The sequence below is a fragment of the Dendrobium catenatum genome, unplaced genomic scaffold (genome assembly GCF_001605985.2).
Source record: "Dendrobium catenatum unplaced genomic scaffold, ASM160598v2 fragScaff_scaffold_113, whole genome shotgun sequence".
Classification (NCBI taxonomy): domain Eukaryota; kingdom Viridiplantae; phylum Streptophyta; class Magnoliopsida; order Asparagales; family Orchidaceae; genus Dendrobium; species Dendrobium catenatum.
Genome location: NW_021318575.1, coordinates 167,436 through 189,642, shown reverse-complemented (window position 1 = coordinate 189,642; position 22,207 = coordinate 167,436). Strand labels below are relative to the sequence as shown.

General features: G+C 39.2%; 1 protein-coding gene across 4 annotated transcripts in view; it reads left to right on the top strand.

Moving 5' to 3' along the window:
- Positions 1 to 8,774: 8,774 nt before the first annotated feature.
- The window catches only part of LOC110104926, a 28,713-nt gene continuing 15,280 nt past the window's right edge, over positions 8,775 to 22,207 (top strand). For all 4 annotated transcript variants that reach the window (XM_020834229.2, XM_020834227.2, XM_020834228.2 and 1 more), the window contains exons 1-2: positions 8,775 to 9,106; positions 9,237 to 9,258. In XM_020834229.2, the coding sequence (XP_020689888.1) occupies positions 9,007 to 9,106; positions 9,237 to 9,258 (122 nt within the window). In that variant the 5' untranslated portion in view covers positions 8,775 to 9,006. The remainder of the gene's footprint in view (positions 9,107 to 9,236; positions 9,259 to 22,207) is intronic.

Genomic DNA, 22,207 nt, shown 5'->3' with positions numbered 1-22,207 from the left:
CTCCACCAAACCACCATTCACCACCATCGTTGAACCACCACATGACCATCGTCATCAAACCAACGCCCAATCACAATCATCAGACCGTCGTCATTCGGCCACTGCATGAACACTATATAATCGTCATAATCGATCATTGCCCGACCATTGTTGTCAAGCAACTTCCTGACCACCACCATCAGTGTCATCCAACCACCTCCATCATTGGACTTTCATGCTTATCTACCATCATCTAAACATTGTCATCCGACCTCCATCATCAAAATGCCACTACCTAATTTTCGTTGACAAACTGTCATAGTCTATCGCCGCTATTGAATTGACGCCACCCAACATCCTTGTTTGGTCTGTTGTTGTTGGACCTTCGTCATCCAACATTCGCCATTACATCTTCGTTGTTCAATCATCATCATTAGACCACTGTTACTTAACCTCCATCACTTGAGTTCTAACGTTAAATTGCCATTTTCTGAGTGCTAACATTGCACTGCCATCATTTGGCCACAACAAATTGGAGTCTTGGACACCCACCACCCCTTATTGCCTCAATGATATTTTTCATCTCTCATAAAAGGACAGGCCACCAATTCTTACTATTGTAAATTCTAACTTCTGCGCTTTGGGAACCGAACAAATTATAATGAATGCTCACATAGTTGAACTATTTTAGCTAGATTACACCCCGTAGTGTATCCCCTTTCTAAAATTTTCATGTAAAAATAATGATGTCTCTAACATTCTCTCCCAATTTTCACAAAGACCTTGCCATAGACTACAAATGGTTCAATTGCTAGCTAGTTCCATTATTTCAGCCACTTCCGCGTTGCCACCAGCTCTGAATTCATTTTAATTTTCTAACTTTATTTAAAATGATAAGCACCTAAGCACAGTATATCTGAATCTCTTCTTCCAATGGAATGATGTAACACTTAAGTTTTTACTTTTTTATTTGAGAATTTTAGTTCAAAAATTCAAATTATAGATGAATTTGATATTAGGATCTTTATAATTTTTAAAATATGATCAATTAAGTTTACGGAGAAATCAATCCCTATTGTCGGTCCTACAATTTTCATTCTTTGCGTGTCACTTCATTCTTCATCTGTCCATCCATCCCCAACATCCAATTTGATGGCCACGATTCACTCTCAATAATCCCCTTGCATCCTCATTATTTAAATACAACGATTCCCTTTTTGAAGCTCGCTCCTCTCAAAAGAAGCAATTCATCTACTTTTTCTCTCTATCATTTACCCCCTTTATCTTGAATTTTTATTGCGTCCTCCCATCTGACATAGAGATACGTCCTCCCACCGCCAAAAAACTCGATTTTTGCTCAGTATTGCTAGGTATTATTTGATAATAACGAGGAATATCATCATGTGAAGACCAATACCGAGTTATACCGAGCTGTACCGAGCAATACCGAGCAATACAAAAAAATACCGAGTTCTTTCTAGGAAAAACTAGGTATTTATTTGTATTGCTCGGTATTTAGTTCTGGGAGGACGTATCTCTACGTCAGGTGGGAGGACGCAATAAAAATTCCTTTATCTTAGGCTTCGTTTGGAACGGTTTTTTTACTGCTTCTTAAAGAAACTTTTTAATTTAAAAATTAATTTTTTTGCACTCGAAAGCTACTTTATGAAGCAATAACAAAGCCGTCCCAAATGAAGCCTTACTCTTCAACAACTCCCCCCGCCCGCAGCTAAGCTCGGGCGCAACGATGTTGCAGGGTAGTCATCTTGAAGAGTTAAACAGTATGATGAAGGAATTCGGGTGACTGGCAACTATCCCCCGTCATTCAAAGCCTAATTAACTACGAAGCAGTTAGAGTTTTATTAAAACATTTTGCTTAAGCTTTTGAGCCGAGACAATGGGGGTATAAGCCAAGCCCTTGATGTATCAAAAAGCTCCACATGCCCATCATTAATTTCATACTAATTTCTTATCTGTTATCGTCGCAAGCCATATTAGTTTCTGCATTAATAAATTATTACACCATAAAGCTACAAAGTATCTTACGTAATAGCATCCATGATTCTTTGCTACAACTTCTCATTATCAGGAATAAGGGCTTCAAAATTCGGCAAAGGGTCAAATTCGGGTCCAATCCGAAACTGACCTAGAACTATTCGGGTCAACTTGAACCCGAGACGTTTTTAAAAATCTTTCAATTTTTTGGACTAAAACCTGACCCGACCCTTAAGTGGCAGCGACTTCCGCTCGTTTGCACGCTTATTCAGCAAAATACCATAAAGCGACAGCAGCAACGACGCGGCGCAACAGCGACAGCGGCGCGGCGCTGCAGCGGCAACATCGCGGAAACGGGCTACACACGACATCGACTCGCTCGTTTGGGAAGACGACCCGGATAGCCGGGTACGCGACCGGGTAAACCCGAGCAAGCGCGGGCAGAGGCATCATGGTGACCCAACCCGAATCGAGTTCAGGTTGACTCAAATCCGAAATTTTCGGGTCTTGTTTTCGTGTCTTGTTAAATATTGACACCCATTGATTACTCAACATCATTAATGAATGATTTTTTTTTTTCGCATATAAATTATTAATATCTCATTTGGCTTTATGTAATATACTAAAAAGCACCCTAATTTTATGGCATCTGCGATTAAGCCAACTTTGTTAATAAGTAGATTATGCTTAATCCCCATCTTTGTCTATAATGATCAAAAAGTCTGAACAAGTGCGATGCTTTTTATGTTTTTTTGTCATTTCTATGGATCATGCAGCATTTTCCTCCCATTTATTCTTGTAAAGTTTAAACTTCTCATGGCAATTTATATATAATAAATTAGGACAATTGCACGAGTGATGCTATATGATCTCATTTTAAATTAGCCAAATCAATTGGAAAAAAAAATTTACAGGAGATCAGGAGAGTTACATACATAACTCCTTGATACATCATCAAAAAATTATCTTGATAAGGCACGAATCTCGAGGCAAAAATCAAGCCAGAAACTTCAAAAATTAAATCCGTGATCACATGAACTCCGATTTCAGCAAACTTACAATCAAACTGAGTGTCTCGGAAATACAAACCCAACTACACCAAATTCAACTCAATCTGAGCCCAAATGAGTTCGAATCGAAGACCCGAAGCGCTGTTGGCAGGTTCAAACCACAATTTGGATTACCAAACGGTTTTCAAACATGACATGCTTATAATCGAATCGAGCGGCTCGACGAGACGAATCCAACGAGCCCAAAATTGCCGAATTATGATATTATTAAGACCTTCAAATGTCTGATAAACAGTCTACGATCAAAGCATTCAATATCGGCCGTCCATCCGAACCACTCCACATTCGCCCTTGATTCTCCTCCTATTTACGGGTCATGCCATCCTAAAAAAACTATAAATAGCCCCTCATTTCTCTTGAGACGGGGCCCAAGCAAAGAGAAGAAGAAGAATAGGAGAGAAAAAACTCCTCCACGACTACCACCAGAATTCTGTCCGACTTCCACGGGATACTGGAATTCTGCTGACTTCCACGGGACATCAAAATTTTGCCCAAGTAACGCCGGAGCTCCACCCGGCACCGAAACTCCACCCAAGTGACACCGGAATTCTGCCCAAGTGACGCCGAAATTCTGTCCAAGTGACACCAAAATTCTACCCGACACCCAAGTAATGTCATAATTCTGCCTGACAGCGGACCTCCGCTCGTCACTTGATTTTTATCTAATGCCTTCCTTCTGGCATTCGTCGCCCGCCGACTATGGTCCTTCTGACATACATCGCCCACCAACTACAATCCTTTAGACCTCCGTCACCCGCCGACTATGGTCCTTCCGACTTACATTGCCCACCGACTATAGTCCTTCCGACCTTCGTCGCTCGCCGACTACAGTCCTTCTAACTTACATTGCCCACAGACTACAGTCCTTCCGACCTCTGTTGCCCTCTGAATACGATCCTTTCGACTTACATCGCCCACCGACTACAGTCCTTCTAACCTCTGTCGCCCGTCGACTACAATCCTTCCAATTTATGTCGTCCACCAACAAACGGTCCTTCCTACCAAACGAGCACTTCAAAAATGACTCTTTGTATTCACATCATGTAATGTACTCTGTAAGATGTACATCAAGCTAAGGCCTTCCTCCAAGGAAGAGCCTCATTTGTAATCAACTGCAATACTAGTGGATTCATTCAAACTAGGGAAAAACCATACAAAGAGTCACTGTTGATGTGTTTGTTTGCAAGGAAGGACCATTCGTCACTGGACGACATAAGTCGGAAGGACCGTAGTCGGCGGGCGACGGAGGTCGGAAGGACTGTAGTCGGTGGACGACATAAGTCGGAAGGACCATAGTCGGAGGGCGACAGAGGTCGGAAGGACTATAGTCGGTGGGCAACGTAAGTTAGAAGGACCTTAGTCGGTGGACGACGAAGGTCGGAAGGACTGTAGTCGGTGGGCAACGTAAGTTGAAAGGACCGACGAAGGTCGGAAGGACTATAGTCGGTGGGCGACGTAAGTAAGAATGACCGTAGTCGGCGGGTGACGAAGGCCAGAAGGAAGGCGTCATATAGAAATTTAGTGATGAGTGAAGGTCCGACAGAATTTTGATGTTACTTGGGCGTCGGGCAGAATTTCGACGTTACTTGGGCATCGGGTAGAATTTCGACGTCACTTGGGCTTCGGGCAGAATTTTGGAGTCACTTGGACAGAATTCTAGCATCACTTGGGCAGAGTTTAGGAGTTGAGTAGAGCTCCGTTGTTACTTTGGAAGAATTTCGATGTCCTGTTAAAGTTGGGCAGAATTCCGGCGCCCGTGGGAGTCGGACAGAATTTCGGCAGTGGTCAAGTAGGAGTTACTTCCCTCCTATCCTTCTTCTCTTCTCTTCTCCTTCTTATTCTTGCTTGGGTCCCCCTCAAGAGAAATGAGGGGTCTATTTATAAATTTATGGAGTGGCATGATATGTAAATAGATGAGAGATCAGACATAATGGGGAGTGGTTGGATGGACGACCAATATTGAATCCCTTGATCGTGTGCCATTCGTCAGACATTTGAAGGTCTTAATGATGTCGGAATTTAGCGATCTTGGGCTCGTTGGATTTGTGTCGTCGAGCCGCTCGATTCGATTATAAGATTGTCAAGTTTGGAAATTGTTTGATAACCCAAATTGTGGTTCAAACCTTCCAACAATGCTTCCGGTCCTTGATTTGGACTCGGATTGAGTTGAATTTGGTGTCGTTGGGTTCGTATTTCCAAGAATCTCAGTTTGACTATAAGTTTGTTGAAATCAGAGTTCAGATTATCCCAATTTTAATTTTTAAAGTTTCCAACTTGATTTTTCCTCAAGATTCGTGCCCATTCAAGATCATTTTTTGATGATATATCAATATATATTATGATTGAATCCATAGTTATTTGAAAATTAATATTTTGAACTAATTTTAATCTCCATTCATCCCCCATATATATAATACATTGCTAAATATTCCACTTAAAATAAAATAAAATATTAGGAGTAACTTTAGCATACAAGTTTATCATCTCAAAGAGTAAAAATTTTCATCAAAAGGAAAAAAATCCTTGTTTTCTCCATCAAAAGTTTGGAAGATTTTAGAAGAAGAAGAGTGTTAGCTTAGAGGGGTTTCCTTATCCATAATTCAAAGGAAGGTGCTCTTCCCATATGATGAAAGTAGGCATGATGATTTTTTCGTCAGCTTGTTGACAAATGAGTGATGGCAGTGGAATTTAAATCAAGAGTGTGCTCAAGCATGAATATAGGCTGAGTTAGGCCAAATCACATAAATGCCATTCTATTTTATTTGCTTATAGACCGGCTTAGTTCATATTACACTTAACTTGATTTATATGCATGTGACTATTGAATGATTATGTCATCATATTTTAATATTAGGAAGTTGATCTTACATTAATCTCTATCTTGTGAAAATCGCACTTAATGTCATATCATAACTCTTTTCGTCACATTTTATTTAATCAATTGGGTCATACATAGTGGTGTCAATATTTGACAAGATCCGAAAATTCGATTTGAACCCGACCTAAAAATTTTGGGTTATGGTCAACCTGTTTCGCAAACGGGTCGGGTCCCGTTTCCTTGATTCGACGCGTTTGAAAAAATAGGTCAGCGGTACTAAGGTGCAGTACCGAGCCGCGGTACCGAGCACAAAGGTGATGTGACACATTCTAGTTGGTCTCCGGACGACGTTCGGCATCCACATAGAATAATTAGTCCTCTTGATATGCCATAAACTAGAACAAGTTTGAAAACTTAACAAAGAACAACAAAACAAGATAATACGTATACCTTCAGGATTTCAAAATATACCATAATGTTTATGATTAGTTAAAACACTTGATATATCATCTACAAATTATGTTGATCGAGCACGAATCTCGAGTTAAAAATCAAGCTGGAAACTTTAAAAATTAAATTAGATATTATTTGAACTCCGATTTCAACAAACTTATAGTCGAACTGAACGTCTTGGAAATACGAACCCAACGACACCAAATTCGACTCAATCCGAGCCCAGTTGAGTCCCAATTAAAGACTCAAAGCTCATTTGGAAGGTTCAATCCATAATTTGGACCCCCAAATTGGGGGGGGGGAGGGAAAGAGACTGAAGAAGATGGGGGTGGGGGGGGGGGGGCAGGAGGCTCAAGTAAGAAGAGAAGAGAAGGAAGAGACTCCTCGACCACCGCTGGACTTTCACCCGACAACCAATCGACGTCGAACTTCTGCCCGATTACCAACTGACACCAGAATTAAGCAAGAATAAAAGGAAGAAAAGGAAAAGAAAGCGAGCTCTCTTATTACCAGACTCTTCCTCGACCAATGTCAGACTTCCACATGGTAGCCTACCGACGCTAGAGTTCTGCCCATATGCCATCTGAGACCAGAGTTTTGTCCGGTTGAAGACTAACGTCAGACTTGAAGATTGACGTCAGACTTCTACCTGACGCCACACCTCAACTTGTCTCCAGATTTTTACCCGTCACCTGACTTATACTCATTGTTGGACTTTCATTGAGCTTCTATATGACGCCATACTTCTGTCCATCAACAAACTTCTACCAAACGTCGGACTTCTGCCCATCGTCGGACATTCGTCGGACCTATATCTGAAGCTGGACTTCTACCTGACACCATCCTTCCAACCTCCTTCGTCAAACAATGGTCTTTATGACCTCCGTCGCTCGTGGACTACGGTCAATTCGACTTAAATCGCCCACCAACTATAGTCATTCCGACCTCTGTCACCAGACAATGATCTTTATGACCTCCATCGCCCGCCGACTATTGTTCTTCCAACTTACATTGGCCACCAACTATAGTCCTTTTAACCTTCGTCACCCACCGATTATGGCCCTTCCGACCAAGAGAACACGTTAACAATGATTCTTCCTATTTTCACAATGTAACACACTCTATATGATGTATATTTGTTACATAAAGTCATGGTCTTCCTTCCAGTGAAGGGCCCCATTTATAAATCAACTGCAAATACTAGTTGATTCATTCAAATTGGGCTCAAATTGGGCTAGGCCCTATATTTTTTTTCCCTTTTTTACATTTTTCAACATAAAAATCTTGATGTCTCCTATGAATACTACACACTCTCTCTTATTTGATTGTATGCCGGATCTTCGTATAAAGATAAGACGTTAACTTTATATTTTTCTACAGCCGAGGATACTCTATGACTCAACAATACTAAATGCTAGGGGTTGACACGACACGATAACCGACCTGAACTCGACCCGAAAAATTCGGGTTTGGGTTGACTTGTTTAACAAACGGGTTGGGTTCAGGTTGCAATTTTTGACCCGTTTGAAAAATCGGTTCGGGTTCGGGTCAACCCGTTAACCCGACTTTGACCCGAACTCTAAAAATGCTTCATAGTCTGCGACTTTGTCTCATGTGGTGAGTGCGAATGTCTGAACTGTTGCTCCTTCGGGCTTCCACTGCTGCTCCTTCACAAGCAAAAATGTAAGGAAGACCAAGGTGAACTCCTTCTACTCGCACAACGCACACAAGCAGATTCGCTCGGCTCTGTTCCCTCTCCCATAGTCCGTTCTCTCTCCGATGATCCGATCTCTCTGAGCCGCATGCAGGAAGACGAAAAAATTCGAGTGGCTCACGACAGGAGCTCTCTGCTCTCTCCGGTTTCTCCATGCCGCACACAGGAGCTCTCTATGATCTCTTTCGGACTAGATGCTGAGGCTCACACAGGCAGACCGATAGGTGGAAGGAGCTCTCTCGATCTCTCCGATCTCCCCAAGCCGTACGCTCTCAAAGATCTCTCCAAACCACTCGGCCCTCTCCCAGTTTCCCTCTCACGCACTGAATCGCTAATAATCAAATCGTACCTGTGTCGGGTCGGGTCAACCCGACAACCCATGCGGGTCAAGTTCGGGTTGGGAAACTTGACCCGTTTGTAAAACCGGGCCGGATTCGGGTTGACCCGTTTGGACCCGGGTCAAGCCGGATTGGACCCAAATCCGACCCGTTGACCCGTTTTGATACCCCTACTAAATGTCATACATTGCTTCTTCTTGCCCTCTTTTCCCCTGAGAGAAATCTGGTGTGCTTACTGTTATTGGTGGCTTGCTCGATGTTCTTCGATTTGGTAGCTGAACAATGATATTGACCATGGTATATATATAGTTTATTGGGCTCAATAAAAAAAAAAAAAATTAATATCGCTACGCGTTTCGAGTCGCTGTTTTTTTGTCGGAGGTTCATTGCATAAATGTCTTTTAACTCCTTTTCCCATCCATAGTCCACGCTAGGCCCCGTCGAGTCTTTCCCTCCATTAATTTCGGGGAAGCCCGTAGATGTTTCGTAACCACGGTCCAAGTTGACGTCTTCTCGTTTTCCAGAAGCCTCATTTTTTAAGCCGGGAAGGTTATTGGCCGCTGTTCTGCGGATCTTGATTGTTATTTGGCCAGTCTTTGATCCTTGATCGCCGGCGGCGACTGGGGTTGAAGCTCAGTCATGGCGTCTCAGGCTTACCTCGACAAGATGCAGCTCCGGCAGAGTTACCGGAACCTATGGCATACCGATCTTATGAGCACTATCAAGGCTGATTTCCCTTGTAAAGACTCGTTTTCTCACCTTTCTTTTCTACATTCGTCCCCCCTCCACCTTTTCAATCGCAGAGTTTTCTCTATTTCTTACTACCTCGGTGATGAAAAGAGTTTTTTTTTTTCCGTTTTCTTTTGCAGTTTGCTGTCTGGCGCTATGGTGGTAAGTTCCTTATCCGCGGTGAATTTTTTCTTTGATGCCTCGATTTTCTTTCTGCGGTTTGCTTGTGAACATTTTATTCGTTTCGTTTTCTGGCGAGATCTGAAATTTGCCTTTTGTGTGATGAGGGCGTGGCATTTGTTGGAGAAGGCAACGCCGTTTACAGTAATTAATCGGTGGCGATAGTTTAGGATTGATCCAGGTGCTGTCGTGCTGGAAGAAGGCAGCGACGCTGTCGGTTGATTGAGCGGCTGCTGAGCGAGAAAGTTGGATAATAGATCTTCGGAAGAGTTATTGCCCTAGACTTACGGTTACTGTAAATCGAACGTTATAGATACAAAAGCTAATAAAAATAGTTACTGACATTGATAAATTGGATCTGATGATAGTAATCTCTAACTTGTTCAGATTTCAAATCTGGAGAAGAGCAACGGTTCTAACACTTGGGTTGGGCTGGAGATAGGAACTGCTTAGGTTAGTAATTTGGTTGAATTTCTCTTTTGGTATTATAGTCTAGTTGCCCCATCCTTTGTTAGGCTGCCATAAACCTATTGCTTCTCTCTCGTTAATTGTATCAGCTGCCCATCATACAAAAATTCTGCTAGCAGTTCTTTCGGAATTGTTTGAAACTTGTATGTCTGTCATCATAGAATGAAGAAATAAAACCTGGAAAGAATAAAGAGGGAAAAGCTCAATTGGTTTTTTGAAACCGAGCATAGCGGTATTTAAAAATAGCTGATAAATTATGATCTTTGATGAACGTCACACTTTTGAGACATAAAAATATTAATGTTTTGCTTGTTGGTTGCATTGGCTTGAATGTTAAAACTCTGTTATTTACGCAATTAAGACATGCTCCATACATTAATTGTTCATATTCGTTTTAGTTCTCACAATTTACTAGCTTGCTTTAATATGTTGGATTTGATAATAAAATTTTAATCTTACACATCTTATTGTGCAAGAGGCGCTCTTTATGCTGGGAGTTTCATATTTGAAAATATTAACAACAGTTACTTCTGCAAAAAGTAGCATAATCAGAAAGTTATGAATTTTATATTGTTTCTTTTTTTTTTTTTGGGAATTTTTGGGGCCTAAGCCCTTATATTAAAGCAAAAGAGATTACAAGTGTAATGGGGAATAAAAGCAAGTAAACCTTGCATAAGCAAATAAAACAAAAACTTATGCAAAGTCAGAAAAAACCTCAACTATACCACCAAATTACAATTAGAAATAACTCAAGGAAGACAAAAAGAGGCTACAGGTCCAAAAGATGTCCAGGTCGCCATAGGTCAAGAGCCAGAAATAGGAAGGTGCCATCATCTAACGAGCAACCAAAAAAGTAGGTACCATCCAGCCAATCTTCACTGCACCTGAGAAAAGAGAGCAGCAAAAAACAGAGCAAAACTGCAGCCATAAAGAACAAATGAGAATCCGAATCCAAGCTCCAGTAAATAAGTTAACCAGGACTCAGAAAAATCAACATAAGAACGGGCATAACCCCCGGTTGCCCGCAGGCCATCCAAGGGGGAGACAGATAGCGACATGAAGTGGAGCGTCATCATCGTCCTGGTTAACATCACCCTTCCAGCAAAATTGCATCAAGAACCAGATACACCCGCTATTCATTTCCAAAATTTTCCAGCAATGCAGCCGAATTTCTCCATTTAGAGACTTTCTCAATAACCACTTTTTTAACATAGTATTGAAGGGAGGATGGGCAACGAAAATCATTCCCAAATCTTCTAAAATTCCTTTCTCTCCAAGAATGATAGATGATACAGCAGATTGATAACAGATTGAAATCCAGTTTGAGAGGGGAGAGAAGATTCTCAGATTTCAGCCATTGAAAAAGTTGCATAATAGTGGGTCTAAAAAGAAAATTCTTTGTTCCAGGAATGATGGCATTCAAAACAGAAAAAGTGTATTGACACTCCAAGAAAAGGTGATTAACACTTTCAGGAGCCGAAAAACAGAGAGAACAAGTCTCTTGCACTTGAATTTTCCTTAATCTTAAAGCATCCTGAGTTTTCAAACCTCCCACAAGAGCAAGCCAAACATAAACTGAGTTTTTCAGAATGTTCTTTTTGTGCCAAACAAATTTATACCAACAACTATCAGATAGGTTGCTGTAGTATTCATCAAGAAAATCTCTGAATTTAGCCTTTTTACAATCTTTCCAGAACAAACAGGCAAAAGAAGTGTCGTGTATCTCAAAACTGCAGACAGCAGTTTTTAAAGCCATAGAAATGTCATCAGGCAAAGACCAACAGGAGCCAGAAATATAGTTCCTCAATAACGGCAGAGAAAAGCAATCCAGGGAGACACCTCCCACAAATTCCGTAAGAGTCAGGTTATTACACCAATGATCCCAAAGCAAGGAAATGGGAGCATTAGGTGTAATAACAAATCTAAAATGAGATTTCACAACAGCAGCAGTTTTACAAACAACAATCCAAAATTTACTAGCTTTAGGAGTATAAGGGCGCCAAGGAGAGACATAATGCTCAGTTAACCAAGATGACAATGGAGAAGGGCAGTTATACATGCGGTAAATCACCGAGCAGTTAAAAGCAAAAATAAGAGAGCTTAAAGATGGAATGCCCAAGCCCCCTTTTTGTTTAGGCATGCAAACCGTGTCCCAAGAAACCATATGCAATTTTTTCATGCTAGCAATGTCTCCAAAAAACAGAAATTTTGAACAAGTTTTTCTAAAAAACTTAAAAACAGTCTTTGGTAAAATAGAACCTCTGATCCAATAGGCTATAGTATTTTGGATAGTAAACTTTAAGTACTGCAGTCTCTTAGCCAAGGACAAAAGGTCAGCTTTCCAACCAGTAAATTTTTTAAGCAGGTTATCCATCAAAGGCAAAAAATCAGCCACCTTTAATCTGTTGAAGGAAATAGGAATTCCTAGATATGAGATCTTAGAGGTGACATTAAAGATAGAAAGAGCTTGGCACAGCAAATCCTGGTTTCTTTGGTTCTTAGAGAACATAACAGAGCTTTTGTCGAAGTTAATATTTAAACCCGAAGCATTGGCAAAATCATTAAGAATTGTAGAGAGAGTCCTACAATTATCAACAGTAGCTTCTCCAAAAATAAGAACATCATCCGCGTACAAGAGATGAGATAAATGAAAATCACCATCTTTAAAACCTTTGAAACCTCTTTCCTCCATAAGATTTGAAAAAGCATCCATCACTAAACAGAAGAGGTAGGGACTAAGAGGACAGCCTTGCCTAAGCCTCGCAGAAGAGGGGAAAAAGCCTTCCAAGGCACCATCAATGACCACAGAGAAATTAAAATTAGAAATGCAAGCTTTTATCCACTTAATAAAAGGTTTAGGGAAACCTTTTTGATTCATACGAGCAAGTAGGAAATCCCTAGAAACTGAATCAAAAGTTTTTTTGATATCAATCTTGGCACAAAACATGTTACCAACCCCTCTCTTGTTTACCAAAGAAAGAATATCATTAGCAAGAAGAATGCTATCAGTAGATATTCTATTTCTAACAAAACCAGCTTGAGTATCTTTAACAATGATAGGCATAATCGGATTCATCCTGTTTGCAATAATCTTAGCAATAATTTTGTAAAAGGTGTTGCATAAAGAGATAGGCCTGTAATCCGAAATAGAAGTGGCGTTGCGATGCTTGGGAATGATGGCAAGAGCAGTAGCTTTGATCCCACTAGGGAGATAACCTTTGAGAAAGAAAAATTTGATAGCATTACTAACAAGAGGACCAATGATATGCCAACCACTTTTGTAGAAGTGATAATTAAAACCATCCGGGCCGGGAGATGATTTAGAAGACCCTTTGAAAACAGCAGCCTTAATCTCATCATCTAAAATAGGACCTGTGAGCAAATTAGCATAATAATTTGGAATAGAGGTCCCAATAGGAAATAGATCCACATTAACACAAGAGGGAGGGAGAGGATTAAACAGCACGTAGAAATGGGAGATAATGGATTGGAGCACCTCTCCCCTCTCAGAATTAGGATTGCAAGAGAATAAATTGACAACAGATTTAGTGCTGTTCCTCCTACTCCTGATTTTGGCATAAAGAAATTTAAGATCATCCTCGCCATAATGAAGCCAGTTAAGTTTAGCCCTTTGAATTATCCAACTTGCCTTCATAGCCGAAACCTCAGAAATTTGAGAATTAATGTGCTTGAGAGAAGCCACCAAAGAAACATCAGATTGATTAACCTGAAGCAGATCTAAAAGATTATGTTGTTTAACTTGAAGGATATCAAGCTGTGCATATAGAGAATTAGCATTAGCCCAGTCATGATTTTTGATGGAACCTTTGATATGTTTAAGAACATTACATAAATGAGATATAGGGTTTCCTACTAAAGGCATAGAAAAGGCATTTAAAAGAAAAAACCCAATATCTATCATGTTTAGTCCAGAAGTTCTTAAACATAAAATGGTGATGAGAGGTAAAAGAGCCTCCCGGGTGCAGAATAATCGGGGAGTGGTCCGAACAGGACGGACTCTGGAAAGAGCAAAAAGAACAAGGGAACTTCTTCATCCATTCCTCATTAACAAGAGCCCGATCAAGTTTAATAAAAATAGGATTAACAGCTTGCTGATTAAACCAAGTAAAGAAGTTACCAACAGAATGTAGATCCACCAGACTATTTGAAAAGATCATATTGTTAAGATCAAGCAAGTTGGAATGATGAAGAGCCGAACCTCCAGATTTCTCATTAGCATACCGACAGCAGTTAAAGTTCCCCAAAACCGCCCAAGGAGTATCACAGGGGGGAGCAACCATATTAATAGAGGAGCAAAGATCCTTCCTATCCGTGGCTTTATTAGCGGCGTAGACAAAAGTAATCTGAAATGAAGATTGGGAACCGGCAGTGATAATCCCATTGATCATCTGAGGGGTGACAAGAGTGGGGGAAAAATTGATCTTTTTAGAATTCCATTTAATCCAAATCCTCCCAGAGGATGATAGATTAAAATTATTGTGACTCGCTTCATTAGAGAAAAGAGAGTGAGAAACATCAAAAAAAGGATCCAGTAAGGAAGATCCATGAACACGGGTTTCAAGAAGACAGAGCAGGTCAAGCTTAAAAGAAGAAATAAGCTGCTTACAGCTTAGAACTTTTTCAGGCTTATTAAAACCTCTAACATTCCAAACTCTAATGTTAGGAAGAAACATTAGAATGATGATTGAGTTTGGGATTTTTTACTCTGCTTTCCCTTAGCAGATTTTTTGGATGTTTCAACAAATTGTTGCTTCTTGTTTTTCCCCGGCTGTTTTAGAGAATTACCAACTTTGTCGTGGCTATTATCCAAAATGTCCTGATGATCCACATCAGATTGAGAGTTCAACACTTCAAATTTGTTAGGAGAGGTGATGGCTGTAGTCGAAGCATGAGACTTGTTCAACATGAAAGATGAAGAATCAGAGATTTCTTCAGTAGGGATATTAAGATTAGGAATACTAGCAACAGCAGTCACAGTCTCGGGTTCCACATTACAAGAGCCAGGCTGCATGGGAGGATTATTTGCCGGATTTTCAACAGCCAACTGTTTAGGTTGCGTAGTGACCTTGCTGGGGGAAGGGGGAGGGGAATGAGTTTGATAATGTAGTGGCTGCCCAATACTATTGGTGTGAATATTAGTGGATGGAAGAGAAGAAGGCCCAGCCAAAGAGGGGACAGGCACATCTTTAGGTCTTGAATCCGACCGAGGAGGTCTGTTGGAGGAGGGAGGTTTAGAAGGGAAACGGTTAGCTGGTTTCTTACTTTGACTTCTACCACGGTTGTTTGGAAAAGAGTTCCCTTGTAAATTCTCAGCAGGTTTAGGATTCAGGGGGCAAGAGGAGGAGTAGTGAACAAGCGACTTACAGTGTTCACAGGGAACAGGCCTCCATTCATATTGCACCTTCAACTCAACCACATCTCCATCCAAAGAAACCTTAATTTCATCAGGATATGTTGCATTGCAGTCAACTAGGACACAAATCCGGGCGAAAGTTAGGCGAGTTTTTTGCTCCGTAAGATGATCAACAGCCAGAGGAACGCCTATTTTGCTAGCTATTCGCGAAATGCCCTCTGAGTTCCAACAAGCCAACGGAAGATCATGAATTTTTACCCATATAGGAACCGATGAGAAATTTTCTCTTTTTGGCTTGAACTTTGGGTGCCATTTCTGAAGGACAAAGGGCTTACCGATGCGGCATTTTTTTTGGACTACATTGATGATTTGATATCATAAAATAGTACTACAAATCACGTCATGGAATGTAACACGTACTGCAAAACATCTTCATATTAGCATGGTTTCAATTGTTCTTACTTTTATAAAAACCTTTATGTCTCTGGATTTCTTTATACAAATTCAGATGCAAGCACAGAACACGGCTAACAAGGGAAATTCAGACGACAAAAATTCTACACTTTAAATAATTATTTATTACATTTGATGAAGATGAAAATATAAAATTCAGTTCGGATGAAAGATCAATGGCCTACTATTTGAAAGTATGATTAGAAATTTACAGATCACAGAATTCATGCACACGAATGAAATCTGATGCGATGGAAGGAAATTCAAATTATAGTAAATTTGACAAAAATCAAATCTCATTTTTAATCAATAATAAAAAAAATGATTAAGAGGAGGATTTCGAGTCTGATACTTTATCAAGGAGTTAAATCTCAGAAAAAGGAATGATTTATAAATAAATATTAAGATTGTTTTCATTATATGCCTTAATGCCTATGGTAATACCAAATAGAATCCAATTGGACAGCATCAGAAGCAACAACTAAAGTAAGACATATTATAATTAAAGGCTTTGTTGGAGAACAAAAATTGTTGACTCCGCATCTAATTATGATATTCGTTCTGCGCTTTTATATCAATATTTTTAGTCACAAGGGAAATTGCCCCAAGAATAAACTACATAACGTGTCATTGAGTGGAAGCAGAGGAAAACAAAACAATGGCATTAAACAATTTGATATGATATGGTAACCTGTTGACCTATAACTGGCCGTCGGCTCCAACTACCCAATCGACCGGAACCCCCACGATCTCACGATCCCCCACGATCGTTCAAAACCAACTCCTCACGACACAAAAATACTGGCCTCCTCTCATTCGGTACTCTCTCACGCACATACACGCACTCAGAGCCGAAGGAAAGAAATACAGAGATAGGAAATCGAAGCCATACCGATGCTCTCATTGGTTTCTCATTCAGCCGAAACCCACTGACGTTCTTCCGATCTCCTGTTCTTACAACTCCGACATCTCCAAGCGACCTCTCCTCTTTCGACGCCGTCAACCTCACCTGCTCCGACGACCACCGCGACTGCTTCCTTACTCGTGCCCTAGCCGCAATCCGTGCATATTGAGAAGCCAAGTTCAAATCCTGCTCCTACCGTCAACTTCCTGAGCCGACGCCGCCGGCCAAGCTTTCACCGTGATCCCGCCGCCGACGAAACCACCGTGCCCTAGCCTGACGCCTTGCCGTGTCTGTCTCGGTTTCCCTGTTTCTCCCGATCCTCCTCTCTCCCTCTCTATTACATATGTATATTATATATATTATATTATATATACTATAATGTAATAGTATAATATATATTATTATAATATATAAATGTTATATTATATTAATATAATAATATAATATAACAGTATAATATAATGTTATATTATATTATAATAATTGTAATATAATGTATAATTTAAAATGATAATAATAAAAGAAAGAGAGAGAGAGAAAAAATCATTTTTAAATAGGTATGAAAATTTGAAGGAAGTCCCGAGGTTGATCCGGTCCCCTGAAGCCCTCGATCGTCGAGATTATCCGATCGAGGGAGGGCAAACACCGATATACTCGATCGTTCTCCCAAATCTCCTCGCCGTTGATTCGCTCCGGCCGAGTCGAGCCTTTCTCTTACCTCCCGGCATCGGGGAGGGGACGCCGGGAGGCTGCTGAATTTTCGAGGGGACTGAAAGTATTTTTTTTTTAAATTTAAATTAAATTGTTTAAATTAGCAGGTTGATTGCCTACATTAGAAGGCTTGAAGACTCTTTTATGGGATCGATTCGCTCTCCCAAATCTCATCGCCGTTGATTCGCTCCGGCCGAGTCGAGCCACTCTCTTACCTCCCGGCATCGGGGAGGGGACGCCCGGAGGCTGTCGAAATTTTCTCAAAATTTCAGGACTTGAAAAAAATTTTTGGACTTATTCGAATTTTTGAGAAAAGTGGAGAACTCTCAATTAAGCAAAAATAATTAAATTAGTAATGATTTAAACATATCATTTGATCAATCAATTGAACTATTCAATCAGCAGATCACATGTATTAGAAGATTCGAAGACTCATTATGGGATTGATTCGCTCTCCCAAATCTCCTCGCCGTTGATTTGCTCCGGCCAGTCGAGCACTCCCTTACCTCCCGGCATCGGGGAGGGGACGCCGAGAGGCTGCTGAAATTTTCTCAAAATTTGTGGACTAAAAAAAAAAAATATTTTGGAGTTATTTGAATTTTGGACTTGGATTTTTGCACTTATTTGAATTTTTGGACTTAAGTGAATTTTGTAAAATAAGAATTTAATTTAAAACCAATTAACGAATAATTCACTTAATTAAATAATGCAATCAAAAAATCAAATAAAGTGTAGAATGAAAATTTTTTAGTCTAGTCTATATACAAACCCTCAAATTGGCAACTATCCTAAGGGCTACAAATTAACTCAAACATAAGAACACAAACTTTTTACATAGCTCTCTCAAACAAATGAACCAACAACACATCTACATGTTGCAAATCAAATTGAAATACATCATGAAGACAGAGAAAATACCTTTTTGGCGTCATTCCAAAGGAGTTCCACGCGAAACCTTCCAAATAGGTTTTTATGTAGCATAGATCAATGTTGTTCAAACATATTGAGATTTTATACATTCATATATTAAATTAGCACTCAAAGGAAACTTGAGTAGTTTTGAGTCTCACATATCTCTATTCAATAGTAATATCAAATGATAGATCTATCTTAGGAATGAAATTTCTTACCTTCACACTCAGTTATGCATATTCTTATAAATTGTTTCCCCTCAAAACTATTGCGAGTGTGCAAGAAGTTCACAACCCATATTCTAGGAGTTGTTATGAATATGTCATAGGAAAATAATGAGTTAATTCCTATGAAAAGAAAGATGGACTAATTTATTCCCTTCAGTTGTTGGAGATTTATATAACATGTTTAAATCAATTTTTCATAAGTTGTCAATGCTATGAGATGTCTCCTTTGACTCAAATATACTAGAACACTCATTTGATTGTGCTGATCTAGAAAGTTAAAAGCTACGTCGGGATTATTAGAGGCTCAATAATTATGTGCTAATTCAAGATACCTATAGATATAATAAAGTTATATTCATTTGATTGTGTTGGTCTAAAAAGTTGAAAGCCACGCCATCGGATCCGCAACATGTGTATAAGCGGACAAAAGGTGTTCATAGACTCTTAGATGAAATCCCGGGCTATTTTCTAAGTAAAATCACTTGCGCAATTGATCATGTTTAAATATTTTTAAATGCTCTTCTTATGTATTAAATATGATCTCTTAAATTAAATATATCCCTGCATGTGCTCCGGTCAACATGTTAAAAGTATAAATACTATTGACCGAAAATGCTGCGCAGGGTTAAATGCTACAACCCGCATGTGCTCCAATCACCACCTCTAAGTCCTAAAATCCAACGATTCGAGAATGCTGCGCGGATCTAATATTCAAGTTTCATCCTCCTCTTCGAAAAGACTGGAGTTGACCTAACTTGAATCATAAAATGCCTCCCAAAATCGTACAAAAATACAAGTGACCTTAATGTCACCCCGATGATTGCCGCGTTGATAGAAAATCTCAACCGGAGGGGTCAAATCTCAAATCAAACAACAATTCAAATTCTTAAAATGAAATATATCACCTTAAAATTAAAACTAAAAATTATCCACCTCCCGCAACCGTTTGTTAGGGGTGATAAATTTGAAATTAACCTCAGCTCACAAAGAGCGAATGCATGTCGGGTGTATCACTACGATTCATTCTCGAATAGTCTCTTGCCAACAGGGACGTGGCACGTGCCCTCTGATCGGGTGGTTTTGCCGCAAAATGGCACCATTATATTACGATCACGGCCAAAGCCCGTATGTTCCCTAAAGACGTCAAACTCTTGAGCGATGGATTATAGGGTATATTCGATAGGCATAAAGCCCTCTATGAGCTAAGGTGAATTCAGATATATCCCCTTAGACAAATATCAACTCAGGTCTACAAGGTATTCTTGGACGAAGCAACCCATGGCTGCCGATAAGATGCCTTCTGTCAAGTTGGGTCGACTACCTCCTCTGACTAAGTAGACCAGGGATCATGACAGCCCGGGATGACGGAACAATGGGATCTTGATCGGGCTCGTCTTCATTCCCCCCACCACCAGTTTTAAGTTTATGGTGATAAACTATAAATTTCAAATTTCAAACTTCCAAATTCAAAATTTAAACCCTAAAATTATTGCTATTATATGATAGGTTTATAACCTATTCGACCCTTTTAACGACTAGCCTTAATCGAAAGTTCTCTTCTATTATCAGGAGGGGTAATTAACTATAGGGGCTTGCGCCTATAGGAAACCAGAACTCAGATCAAAAAGTCCTCACAAAATGAGGGCGAAATCTCTGGGTAGTGTCTTATCTAAAACTCAATCTGCCTTCTGAAAATTCCCCCGGAACCTAATCTAGTTAAAACTCCCTGCCGTCATCGTCACATAAATACTTAAAAGAAAAATAGACCGATGGCGCGGAGAGGCCGGGATCATCTAAAAATGGGAATTTTTCGGAACCCTCATAACCTTCAATTAATTTTAAAATATGACAATTTCATTGTCATGTAAATACCATTGTCATGTAAATACAAACTCTCATGGACTCAAGTAATTGATTACGACTAAATTTATAAATTAAAAAATACTATTATGCAAGTGTTCAAATTTCAAAGTGCTTTATATAATACTAAATTTTGTGTTTTCAATGGCTATAGGGCGAGTTTCACTTCAATTTTTCATGGCTTAGAAAACTGAATTTAATAACTGTTTAGTAGATATTTATCTTATAGATTTGATTATAACTCTTGAACTTTTTTTTATGAATTTTGTTGGCTTAAAGGCACCTAGAGGCGTGGACGGGGAGTTAATTGGGTGTTGGTGTTCCATGCACTATTTAACTTCTTTCAAAATTCTATTGAACGTAAAGTTAGGGCTTTAAGAGTAGTCTTTCCTAGGAACAATTTGATGACCATTTAATTGATGAGGATAAAATTCAAAATATTAATTGCAAAAGTTCAAATTTCAATTTGATTGTTGTAATTCAAATGCTTTGTGCTTCCAATAATTTAGAGTTTGATATTTGCATCAAATTAGCTTTATTTAGGAGAATTTAGTTGCTTGACATGTTGGAGTTTTGATGTTGCATTAGCGCCTTAAATTTGTCAGTATATGCATGTGCACATGCATATCCATCATTCTTGGTGGTGCAGACATTCTTGTATTATGTGACTAATAATTTTTTGAATAATCAGATAAGGTTTTGATTGCTATTGACTCTTTTAGATGATATGTTTGGTGCTGCGAGTCTTAGTTCTTTATGTTTTAGACTTATTTTCTGAAAGGGTGGGTGAGTTCTATTAATTTTTGGTAATTGAGTCCCCAATCTTATTGTCTTATTCCTAGCAATAAAATCCCTTGCATTATCCCTCTACTTCATTTCAAGCTAAAAAAAGGGGAAAAAATGAGGATCATATGGAAATGATGGCACCCATTTCTTTTTCAGAACTTAGAGAAGGGGGGTGGGGAGGTGCAATATAGATGAGGAAAAGAGCTATACTAGACTAGATTGCAAATAGGGGAAAGCAGGAAGTATTTCTTTATTAAATGTAATTTCCATTATAAGCTAGAGCTTGATTATAGTAAGCAAGTTTGTGTATTGGGGTCAGCCTATTCTCTCTATCTTTCTTGACTCCAAAAGAGAGCTAAGAAAAGTTATTTTTGAGGAGTTTTTTCAATGTTTGGAAATGCATTTGTAAATTGCGTTGGATTCATGCATTCAATAAAAAGTGGTAGGCTGTAGTTAAAGGCAAAGAAGAATGAGGAAAGATAGAATTGAAGCGTTGCATGATTGCTTTCTTCTTGTTTGTTAATCGAAAAATTTAAAGCTAAAGCTATAAATGGAAAGCAAGTGACTAACAATATGCAAAGGGTAGGAAAATGGCACAAAAAATGACCTCAAAATTGTCTACTATACAATAAGTAATAAGAACTTTAGTGAGAAGCTTTCTATTTTGCTACACTGCCTAGACTATTATGAATTAAACTTGTGACATGGCATTGAATGATGCACTGAACTGATGCAATATTCACTTGGTGTTGTGATAGGAAGTGATGCACTTTTTACAAAAAAATTAGTCGATGAAACACGAAAAATTGGGAAGAAGAACACCCCAAAATAATTTTTATTGAAAGAACTATAAAGAGAAATGCAATATACAATTGGATATTCAATTGGAGAGGAAGATCCGGCTCTCCCAAATTACTAGCTGCCGGCTAGAGCCCAAATAACCTAGAATAAACTAAATTCAGCAAACTCCAAAACATAATTATGAAATTACCCTATTGTTAGCCTTAAATATGCTCTCATAATTCTCTCCCAAATTATCTCTCTTTTCCTTAAATAATTATCTCTCAAATTTGATTTATTTTCCTAATTAATTCCCTCCCAATTATAATTAAAACATTCCTAAACAATCCCCCCTTAATTCCTATTTTTCTTTAAATAATTCCTCTTAGATTTGATTCAAATTAAATTTATTTATCTAATTAATTCCCTCCCAATTATAATTAAAACATTCCTAAA